Genomic DNA, 12,168 nt, shown 5'->3' on the forward strand with positions numbered 1-12,168 from the left:
ATCATTGGCGATTGGCGTACAATAAAGAATTTTGATCGTGCTCGCTCGTATCGAGCGGCTCTTCTACATTCTCATTTGGGTGCAATTGAAAGGTCGAGATAGTAGATATTCGTGATCCACAGAGGTATCCATCAGTGATCAGTATATATATATATATATATATATATACCTCGAGAAGCGTGGCAGGTAGTTGAGCTGTTAACACCAGTTGGGTGGTAAAACTAAAACATGGCAAACGTGTAGTGTGGACGCACAAGTCACAACCGATGGCCATGCACAGCATATGCACCGAGGCTCTGAGCCACCCACCCAATTCTTCCACAAAGCCCATTGAATTTGTACGCGTCTTTCATTCCAAGTTGAAAGGTCAAAAACTCCATATAGCCTGTCATTTAAGCAGAGAAGAACCCCACCTTTTAACCTAAAGAATTGACCACCGGAGCCATGGCGAAGCCGGCAGGAAATGCGCAGATTACGACGGCCAAAGAATGGCTGGAATCCGTCCACTCCAAGAGCAACGATGAGTCCATGGCGGACTCACTCTGGAACGGTGGCTTCTTCGACGCCATCTCCCTCGCCGGCCTCCGGGTGGCCTCCGTCGAACAGGGCCGCGCCGCCGCCACATTCCGCATCCCCGCACACCTCACCGTTAGCCCTCTCTCTCTCTCTCTACTTGATCCCGTCAACTAAATCCTTGAAAAGTTCTGAGGCATCTCGTCGAACAATTGCAGGACGCGGACGGGAACTGGCAGCCGGGGCCCATCGCCACCGCGATGGACGACGTCGGCGCGGCAGCGATCATGTCGCTGGACGGGAGGATACCTATCTCCGTGGAGTTCGATATCTCATACTTTTCGCCAGCTAAGTTCGATGTACGACAATGATGATGTTATTACTACTTGGGAGGTTTAATTTTCGTGTCTGATGACGGTGATGTGATCAGGAAGAGGTGGAGATGGCGGCGCGGGTGATAGAGAGGAAGGGGAGGCTGATGGCGGTGATGGTGGAGATAAGGAAGAAGGGAAGTGGGGAGTTGGTGGCCGTGGGAAGGCAGTGGATGACATTTTCTCGACCCTTGAAGAGCAAGATATAGTTTATCTTTCATCCAAAAAAATATATTCTAAATCTATGAATTTAATGTTTTAGATAATATTTTTGATGTTGCAAAATGAAAGTGATAGATCTCTTCCTGTATTTCACATGGGAATCAGGTAATGAACTAATATATTATTATAGTTATTAGAGTTCTTCTAGGATAATTATACTTAGATTTTCTGAACTATTATCCATTTTGTTTTTAAAATTTTATATTAAAAATAATATATAATTGTCATGTGATTAATGTTAGGCTCTCTATGATCATTTGGCTCTTATTTATCATAGGGTAAAGATCATGATAAAATAGTTATTTGACTTTAGTATAATTTATTTTTAATCAGTATATATATATATATATATATATATATTCAAGTGTGCCACTAGGAAACAACCATTAACAGATATGTAAAACTCTCATTATTTATTAGCAGAAGATAAATAAAGAATAAACTATTCTTTTTATGCTACATGAAAGAATACCTAAAGCTTAGATTCCTTTATCCTTTCTTGAAACCGATAGGTACCGGCAGTTTACATCCTTCTGTACTTCATGTCAATCCCCAAGCCTGATAACAAAGATCATATATCATAATTCAATTTTAAATAAAAAAAAAAGGATAGTCGCTAAAACAATAGATACGTTCTCACTGGTAAAAGTACTTGGAGAACTAGGGCTAGATAGAAGAGGATGTCTGGAAGACAGTGAAGAATGATCTCAGAAACAGCCTAACAGTAAGAAAGTTGCTGTAAGGAACTATCTTTAATTAAGATAAATGGGCCACGAAAGAGGAGATCTGTAATAGGCTTATGCAAGAAAACCTATAATAACTTCTTCTTTAAAAAAAAAAAAAACCCCAAACTTATTGCAAGCAATGCTTAATAGGAAATACTGAAAAGAAAAGCCATCCAAAGTAGTTTGCTCAAGCCTTGATGTTCTGGTCATATCTTTACTACATCCAGCATTATGATTTGTGCTGATTCTTTACCTGAATCCTTCCATCAGAGGTTCCTATGATCAAAACTTCTCCATTGCTATCAACTGCCATGCATTGGACCTTGCAGTTAGTACCAGTCTGAAGAGCTCCTATCCTAGTGTGCTTCTCCTTTGACCATATCTCTACCACACCAGCTTTACAACCCAGGTAAATCAACTCTGTGCTGATAACCATTGATCGCACTTCAGTGGAAGATGGTATTGATCCAACAAGCTTGTAATTCGAAACGTCCCATATCTGTAAAAGTGAATTGAAACCTCAAAGACGTGTCAAAACCAAAATTGAAGTAGGAACAGGCTCAAATGAATGCAACAAGCAGGAAGCAAGAAGTTAATAGAAAGGAATGGCTTTCTGATACATAAGAACAGTTCTTATTAATCTGATGAAACACAACCAAACTTAAAGGGAAGAAGATGAATCAGATGAATTTGAAATTTAGGAATTCAGCGTTATGCATTAGCACTACTGGTGGATAGTTCTAGCAAGAGTGCAACTGAGTGATCATTCGAGTCTATAATATTCTTTAAAGATTAAATATCCTTTCTTTCTTTTTCTTCATTAACTCTTAACTAATCTCATCTAATTCTTTTATCCTTCTTACTAAAAAGAAGAGGTATTACCTTAACTGCTGCACCATCTAAAGAAGTGCTGGCTGAATAGAGCAATTTGTCATGAACTTGTATTGCATATATAGGATTTGTTTTTCCCAGCAGCTTTCTGTTACCGGATTGGATCGTACCCAATGTTCCAGTAGCCAAATCAATTTCCTGTAATAGGTAACCAATGAGTACAAAACATATGGCATGCCTCATATTTCTGAATGTTGGAGTTTTCTTGTCATATTTAAAGGAAACCTGGTTTACATCGCATTAGTTATGTTGCACTAACCAACTGACTAGTGAAAGGCAACAGCAGATATAAGCAGACCTGGATACTACAATCAAGACACCCACAGTAAAGCTTCCCCTGTACAAGAGCCAAAGACTTCACATACTTGTTTGGGTTGAGAATCTTGGAGACCCCATTCCACGATAGTACCTAACACAACAGGAAATAGATTAAGATTATGCCAATACCTATTAGTAGGGTTCCTTTTTTTCTTTTCCCTTCTTTTACCACAGTGTTGCTGATACAGATTAATATTTATTTTCAGAATGATGAAAGCCTTGGACGAGGCTTAGAACCTTCAATTGCATGGATAATTATGCAAGAAAGTGAAAAACTTAACATCGTTCAGAATAGATATTCAGGAAGGATGGACCTGATGATGTGAAACTTTTAAGCATATATGTCATAAAATAGTATATATAGTATGACAAAAAGGGAAGGTATTAATGCTGAGTATTAAAAAGCACCTTGATGCCAGCTCCCTGTGGGATAAAGCAGGCAATTGTACTTGCAACAGTTAAACAATGAACCGGATCTTTCACGTCATGAATCTCTATACTGTGGAGACCTCCATCTCGAAGAGACCATACCTATTCACATGCATTAAAAGTCAAGCATAGAATTATCTACGTATTCTGCTATAACTCTAAATAACGTTAGAACTGCATACCCTTATGGATTTGTCAAGAGAACCACTGTACAGCTTGCCTTGTAACATTACCAAATTGGTGACTGCTTTTGAATGTTCACGAGCTTCATGGACTAGATGAAGAAGGTTCTCACTACCTTCCCAAACCTATGGGTTGCATCAAGTAATACATATTAGGTTCAAAGACATATAAGAGTGAAGAACATTTAGCAGCTGATGAATCTCATAAAGTCCCATGAAGCATAGATGGTGTAGAACTGCAAATGAGTAATAGTAGCTACATGAGATGGCATTTTTCCAATTTAAATAAATAATATCCAACCCATTTTAGGCCCTCGTGACTACATGGTTATTTCAACCAGTATTAATTTTTGCACGAAATGGCAATAGAGCTCCAGAAAAAACCTAAAAGCATTCACCTTTATAGTTCCATCAGAGTGACCAGAGAATATCAAGTTCTTGAAATAAATTATGGACAGCACTTCGCCATTGCTGCTGCAATCTACTTGAAGCAGCTCCTTATGGCTCCACATGTCCTGACATCAAGAAAATCAGAATATCAAAAAACTAGGAATGGACTGTCCCAGAAGTCTTCTTACACAGAGATGAAGAACAGCTGCCTTACAATGCTGGACTCTTGTCCGTCTGAGAGAAGCTTTAGCATGTCATGTGCTAAAACTGAGTATTTCCTCAGCTCTCTTAAAGTTCTCAGTACATCTTTTACATGAAGAGTGAGGTCGTGCATTCCCTCTGAAAGTTCAAAATAGCACGATATGCAGCATTAGAATGAATAAAGTGAAAATACATCTCACTTGTTTTCTACCTCTATCTGAAAATGCATGTAAAATACAATTCTTTATGAAATCAGAAGAGGTGCAATTTGTTTATCGTTTGAGCTGTCTGCATTTGCTTAATATTAGTAATTGCACGAAATGTTGCATTTACTCATAGAGTAAGATTATGTTCTTTTGCTTTTAGTAGTTGCATTGTTAATACTTTTATGACCTTATAGACTGAATCAGAATCTGCATATGTATGATACCTACCAGGGTCATGCATAAAACTTCTCACAGCCAACATAGCAAGGGCCCTATCATCAGTATGTCTTGCAGACTTGAGAATCACTATAAACTGCCGTAACAAGCAAACTCTTGCAGCTCCTCGTACCCCAGTATCAGGAAGAAGAGTGAGCATGTGAGTGAGCCAGGTTGCAGATACAAGGCATGCCGAGAAGAATTCTGCATTTCTGCTCTTCAGACCTTCAGCCAAAGCTTCAAATAGCAAACCAAACTCATGGCTGACTAAAGCATAGGCCATTTTTCTTTCCCATTCATTAGCAGCCTTTTCTTCTCCCTATATCAATCAAGATGATGTCCAACACAACTGAGAAAGGAAGAAAATGCAAAGAATGCAAAGAAGGAATTCTGAAACAAACAAAGCTAATTGATGGATCAAATGAATATTGATGATGAATATCAATAGAAATTTTGGAACTAAAGAAAGAGTGAAAATTAAGGACATTGGTGAACTACTTTAGCTAAAGTTAGATGGGCAAATGTGACAAGATTCATAATAACAAATGATTAAAGGCCCAAATATTGAGATTTTCATGTAAGACATAGTTTTAACCATGCGAGTAATAGTCAAGAATTAAAACTGACTGCATTATCCTCAGAATCTTCAAGCACATGGCCCATCTGCTCTGCTTGCATCAATGATCTGTATCTTTTATTCATTTGTGCATGCTTTAACATAAGAGCTCGACCAAGGGGCCTCCCAGAGGATGAAAATCTGCCCTGGAGAGCAATGATTGTCTCAGCAGCCAACAGTTGGATACCAGGGGAATCTGGATTCTTGAGGCATGAAATAAGAGCATCTATAGCTTCTTCATGGTAGATACTCATTTTTCTTGGCTCCACCTGATGCAAGATCAGTTAATACTTAATCGTGAGACAATTTGAACTTTCTAGAGATTTACTTTCCATACCTAAGTTTTAAGAAATAAGTACTAACTACCAAGAGAAGTTCCTTAAGTAGATCTTATGATAGGATTACAGTAGATATGTTGGTTAACAGTGCCAATTGGAAGCTGCAACCTTTGAGGTAAGTTATACAAAACAGCTCTTCAGAAGATTAAGAAAATGCTGGATTTTCTCTGACTGGTACTAAATATTTTTGATGACAAATATAAAGGTGTTAGTGAGGAAATAAAATAGGAAAAGATAATAAAGGCTAACCAAAAGATCGAGCTGAAGAAGGAGTCCTGCCACGATAGGCGATTGCTCCTGAAGAGTTCTCTGAAGAGATATAAGAAGTGTATGCATCATACTTAAAGCACTTCCCCCCTTAATGATATAAAGAAGTTGCTCATTAAATGACCTCCTGAAGAATACAATTCTTATCAGAATCCAAGTTATCCAATAGCAAGTAAGCTGAAGTACTAAAATCATGCGCAAGTTCAGGAGCAACTTATGACGGCCCAAAACCCTAGATGCAAAAGAAATTGAGAAATAGATCGAAAAACATTACCTTCTTAGCTTCACTAATTCATAGAGGAACTGAACAATCTCGAACTGCTCCACATCACTCACTACATGAAAGCTTTCCAGAAGAGGCACTAACTTAGATTTTTCGGCAATAATATTCCTGCAGTGACCATCTTCCTCCATGCATCTTAATAAGATCTCAACCACAGCCATCCTTTCCACCACCTGCTCAGCATCCAACCTTGAAATGACACTCTCAATAACTCTTTCGGAAATCAGGGAAGAAACAATTGTGGATTCATTCTTATGGTCTCTCAGTATCTGATTCAAAAGGAAAATTGAAGCAGTCTTAGGCTTAATACACATTTCAAATGAATCATCTTCACTCCTCTTAATAGTTTTCATTAGAGCCTCAGCCATATCCATTTCAATAAGACGCTCCCATGAAGGACTTAACAGATAAATCAGCACAACTGCCTCCGTCAAACCCTTCTTGAAGAGAGCAACCATGCAGTCCACATCTGAATCAACCCTGGTGAGTGTCTGAATAACAAATTTGTCCTTAGAAGTGAGCTCAGCAAGCAGGAAAACTGTCATCAGTAGCACCTGAGAACTGACAGAGTTGAACAAAATTTCAATAAAACCATTGACAACTGCAGGTTTTGCAAGTGCAAAAAGAATTCCAGGTTCTCCACTGGTTTCCATCCAGTACTGTCCAATCTGGAGGATAGCCATTTCAGACTCACACAAAATCTCAGATGTACAAAGGCATGATATGGCTAAATGCAGATCACCACTAGTGCAATCAAAGGAAGCTTGGCTTATGACACTTGTTGGAGAGGGTGCATGACTCAGCTGATTGGTATCTGGAGCACCCTTTGGAGGAGGATTTTTCATTCTAGTCAGGGTCGAACGGGGGTTCTGCTCCTGCCAGCTTGCTATAAGTCGTTTGAGGACATAATTCGTCTTGGGTAGCTGGGTGCTGTGAAGTTGTTGGCGGGTGATTGGGCATGCCGAATTACCACGTCCCAGCCATTCCTGGATTGCCTTCCGCTCATATGTTTGACCAGTCTCAAGCGTCACAGGATCATCAAATATTTGGCTTGTTATTGGGCAGACAAAGTCCTTAGGAGGAGTTTGTCTACCATATACAAGTATGTTATCTGAATTAACCATTGAAGGACTCGGCAAGCTACAGAAAGGAAAGAAAAAAGGAAGATACTGAGATTTCTGTCACCTAGAACAAAATTACAGGGGAGTATCAAATTATCGTGTAAGGATGAAGCAGAAGTAATCGCATTCCTCTTCTTATAAGAGGTTTGGATAAATGAATTAAGCTAATCAATTCTACTATTTTTCTAGAAAAAAAAAATCACATGACAAGATGAATAACATAGTAGCTATGCCTTCTATTTTAAGATGATTAGAGCATAGTAGCACACCTTGCAGATTCAGCAAAGATTTGTCCACTTCTCTGAGAATGAATTGTGTGTGGCCGTGACAAGGCTGTCCTATTGTTGCTTTCCTAAAAGACAAACAACATTGGTATTTCAGCTTTCAAAACTTACACAAGGTTCATAGGCAGATCAGTCAAATACGACTAGAAAGAATGTCTTTCTGTTAGCTAGAAAAGCTTAACCTCTCTATCAGAATCCATTTCCAAGGAAGAGTCCTCTGACATGTCATCAGATGAGATAGTTGGTCCAGAATCAAATAATAGGTTTGCTGCAGAATTTCTGGCATCCTTCGATAGTTGCCTGACTAGGAGATGTGGAGGAACCCTTTGAGGATACAAGGTTGGAGTTCTTGAAAGGTTTCTTTCGCTTTTGTTGTTTTGCCTGCTATATACTTCTATTGTTTCATCCTCTCCAGTCCATATTGGCTGCAAAAATTAGACATAAGTTATAATCCAAATCCCTGATAATGGTAGCACTATAGCTAATATTCATCATAGAAAATAACACAACAGGAAATGGAAAAAGAAGCCAGCATGTGAAGAAAAGCATCACAGAGGCTCCCAATCTTTAAAAGATTTCAAACAAAGCATATCATATGAAAGATAAAAGACTGATCCTAAGAAGAATAAGAGAATTCAATCCCAAATCATGTCATATGAGCAGAAGATCCAACAGGTCTATGAAATCAAAAGATATCTCAAAGAACAGTAAAAGAGGGGAAGATTACATTTAATATCCCAAGAAACACTGCTGTTGAATTTTCAGGTGGATGTTAAGTCAAGGCTGATTACTATAAAAAGTAAAAAAGGTTTGTAAAACAGAAGCAGTAGCAATAGTGCTGTCTGATCATGTATAGCAAGTACCATTTAATTTGTTGTCCATGAATGTGCAGCAAGTAGCTCATCATGCAAGTTGTGCTACTACAGCAAGTAAAAGGAAAAGCAAAATGGGCCCCAATTGACATTAAAACAGGAAATCTCACAAAAAGAACTACTAGTCTACTACTTATTTAGAAGTATCCTAAATAAAAAAAGGGGGGAAATGAGAAATATTATAATCTTCATCAAACAGTTGAACCTGATATCAATTCAAGTAACAATTCAAATAAACCAAAATACCCTAATCTGTTCAACATCATGGAATATCAAAGTTATTGCACATAAAACTACATAAATAAAATCTTCTACAAGTAAACCAAATCTAATTAAAAAGAAAGCTTGCATTACGTTGTACCGCCCATTCCTTAATCCAATCTCCTCCTTCCTCTCATCCTCCTCCTCCTCCTCGTCATGATCTTCTTCTTCTTCTCCTCCTCCCGCCACTGCCTCTTTAGTTCCCTTCCCTCCACCATCAATCCTCGTCAGAATCAGCTCCGGCAGAGCCGGCACTTGGAGAACCCCATCACCCAACTCTACAACCTCCTTAAGGTACTCGGCGTAAATCCTAGAATTCTCGTCAAGAACTGTCTCGTACACCCGCTCCAACTCCTTCAACGCCTCCGCCTGTCCTCCACTCATCCTCGACAACACACTCATGGCCGCTGCCGCCGCCACCTCAACCGACTTTCCGTCCTTCTCCTCCACGTCGGCGGCGGAGGAGGATAGAATCCGAGCTCGTTCGTCGGCGAAGCAGCGGATCAACGGGATGAGGTGGGGCACGAAGAGATCTTCAAACACCTCGGGCGCGATCTCGTGGCGCGCGAGGGCAGGATCGAGGGAGAAGACGTCGAGGAGCGCGACGGCAGCGGCGGAGGAAGGGGAGGAGCGGCGGCGGGCGGCGGCGACGAGGGCGAGGAGGAGGAAGGAGAGAGGGGTGGGTTGAGGGAGGGAGAGGAGGAGCTTCTCGGTGGTGCGGAGGGCGGAGGGGGAGGGGCGGCTCGGTTTGGCGGAGGAAGAGGAGGAGGAGGAGTCGAGGGCGTGGGAGAGGAGGGAAAGGGCTTGGAGGGAGGCAGTGGAGGAGGAGGGACAGAGAAGGCTCCTGCGAGCGGCGGAGATTGTGCGGTGGCGGAGATCGGGATTGGAAAGGAGTTCGTCGAGGAACCCGGCGGTATGGCAGAGAATGGCGGCAAGGGAGGGGGTCGGCGCGGTCATTTTTGCCAGGGCGGTGAGTGTAACCAGTGGAAGGTCGAGGAGATTGCTTTAGGATTCGCGCCGGCCTTGGTGTTTGCCGGTGCCGGCCTATGAAGAGGAGAAGAGTGGTGGTCGAGGGGCATTGGAGTAGATAGATATGGCATGAAGGGCATAACGGTAAATCTCAAAGGAATTAAAATTGCGCGGTAAACGCTCGCGTCGAAGGTCGTTTAGACTAGAGGCGGCAATGGCCGGCCTGTAAGGCCGTCAATGTTGCTGGCTGACCTGCTTCCCAGTGATACGTGGAATCAGAATATTGGCTGCGATGTGTACATTGCATGTCATCTTGTCTAGGGCGCAAGCCGACCAGCTTATCCATACGTTAGAAATACTCTTGTAATGAAGATAAATGAGAGCTTTGTGAACAGCAATGACTTATGCAACCAGGTTTTAGGTTTTTAACTAATAATCTAACACCCCAATCCTCGTAAAACTCCACAAGATGGAAGCCATCATCTAGTGTAAAAAAATAAGATGCTTAATGAAATCGGCCTCACGAGAGCAAAGAAGAGTCAGATTCAGCAATGATAAGGATTCTCATAAAATTATACAACAAAATTTATATTTTATTATTATTACTATTTTGTTAAAAAAAATTATGTCAAATTCAGTTTCAGTAAAAATTCAGTAAGTATCAGCATTTCTGTGCCATGCGTTCGAACGGGCCCTGGGGGCATTCGAACGCAGGCTCCAGACAGAAAGCAATCTGTGATGCAAGCATTCGAACGGCTCCAGCCGCGCTCGAATGCGAGCCAACCTGAGAGCAACTGTTTCTGCAGACATTCGAACGGGGTTTTGGCATTCGAACGCCAGTATACATTTGCACTGGGTGCATTCGAACGCGCCCAGCGGGTGTTTGAACGCCCCTTTGGTTTTGCTGCTTTGATATAGACATGTTTGAACGGGCCCCCGAGGGCGCGTTTGAACGCGACGCGGAAAAACCTAATCTGAACCGGCCCTATAAATAGAAATGTTGGGTTTTAAGGTTTTGTGTGGGCATTTTACAAGAGAGAAAAGCTTGTAGGGGAGAGCCACCATTGTTTAGAGAGAGATTAGAGTTGTAATTTTTTTGTATTTGAAGATTTGCATAGTGGATTGAAGATTGCTCTGCCCGTGGATGTAGGCACATCGTCGAACCACGTAAATCTTGTCTCTCCCTCTTTTCTTTCTATGGTTTGCATTAATTTGGTGTTCATATTTGTGATTACCTTGAGTATTTGAAGTTCTCTACAACTAGCATCTTGTATTTGGAGTTCTCGCATTGATATTGATATTAGCTTTGCTAATATTTGGTTTGCCCCAAATTATTGCTATTCTATTTAGATTTGTTTGAGGATGAAGGGTTTTGCTTCCGTTTCCCTCGCTCATTTAAGAATTTGCACAACATATTTCTTATATTTTAGACCATATAATTTGTATAGGGCTATGAGTTTAACTGCTTTTTTTTTTACCAATCTTGTTGCACATGAATTAGTCGTTCTTGGAAGAGAATTCAAATTTTTTCTTCAGTTTGGGTCTATGAATCCGGCCGTTTTGGCCAATCTATTTGCTAGGGACACTCTAGGTATTGCTTTGAATTATTGAATACCTAAAGTGTTTTTTTTTTGTGTTCCCTTTGAGGTGTCGAAATTGTTTGTTTAATAAAAATATAAAAAAATACGCCTCTCTTGCCGAGAGCTTAGCGCCAAGTTGGGGCCAGTTAAGCCCATTTCAGTACATATTGCGCAAGACGATTCCACACATCGAGAGGCAGGATGAGAAACTTAAGAAGGGTATCTCTAGTGCATTTTACCCTCTATGTATTTATGTTAAAATTATTTTAACTTTTTTTTTGTAATAAAATAAACTCTATATTTATGACTAAAATAAAATTATTCGAGTTTTTATCCAATTTAATAGACCCCCAAAATATCACGTTATAAGAAATTTAACAGATATACTAAATTACCAAAATACTATTTCCTCCTATCAATTAGTCTATTATATAAGAGGAGTAGTTTGGCAATCTAGGAGGGTTAAGATGGAAACTCTAAATAGTTTAAATTTAGTCAATAGTATATTCTGTATAAAATATTACACTTCGATAAAATAATTTTATACATAAGGTAAAATAAATTTAGGAAATTTTACAAATTATGTCTTATATTTTATTCAATTTTATGATTCATACTCCATTTTGATGACTTTATAATTTGACACCTCATTTTCTTTATAATTTTATTTAACACATTAACATTATTTTAACTAATCCATATTAACTAAATTATTAATATATCCTAGCCGCCCCTTTCTTTTTTTCTCTACCAATCCACTATCTTTCTTCGTCTTTCTCCAACAATCGCTCACCACGGCTACCTCCTCTTATCTTTTCCTTCTTCTTCTTTTATTCTTCTTCCCTATTATCATCTACCAATCATTAATTTGACCATGAGTTTGTTGGAAAAGTTGGAGTGAGTTAAGCATCTC

General features: G+C 39.9%; 2 protein-coding genes across 2 annotated transcripts; one reads left to right on the forward strand and one right to left on the reverse strand.

Moving 5' to 3' along the window:
- Nucleotides 1-323: 323 nt before the first annotated feature.
- Nucleotides 324-1,259, forward strand: LOC140793047 (uncharacterized). The gene is made up of 3 exons (XM_073144382.1): nt 324-648; nt 732-872; nt 944-1,259. Exons 1-3 carry the CDS (start codon nt 445-447, stop codon nt 1,091-1,093), a joined length of 495 nt encoding a protein of 164 aa, XP_073000483.1. The 5' UTR covers nt 324-444; the 3' UTR covers nt 1,094-1,259.
- A 243-nt stretch (nt 1,260-1,502) lies between these two features.
- Nucleotides 1,503-8,207, reverse strand: LOC140793045 (putative E3 ubiquitin-protein ligase LIN). Its single transcript, XM_073144380.1, has 14 exons — nt 7,756-8,207; nt 7,559-7,641; nt 6,160-7,308; nt 5,868-6,012; nt 5,292-5,549; nt 4,677-4,983; nt 4,256-4,380; nt 4,050-4,166; nt 3,652-3,777; nt 3,449-3,571; nt 3,021-3,131; nt 2,714-2,860; nt 2,085-2,330; nt 1,503-1,664 (listed from the first exon to the last, which is right to left on the reverse strand). Exons 1-14 carry the CDS (start codon nt 7,795-7,797, stop codon nt 1,647-1,649), a joined length of 2,997 nt encoding a protein of 998 aa, XP_073000481.1. The 5' UTR covers nt 7,798-8,207; the 3' UTR covers nt 1,503-1,646.
- Between the last annotated feature and the right edge of the window lie 3,961 nt (nt 8,208-12,168).

This window comes from Typha latifolia, chromosome 7, assembly GCF_019914945.1.
Source record: "Typha latifolia isolate L0001 chromosome 7, TyphaL0001v2, whole genome shotgun sequence".
Lineage (NCBI taxonomy): Eukaryota > Viridiplantae > Streptophyta > Magnoliopsida > Poales > Typhaceae > Typha > Typha latifolia.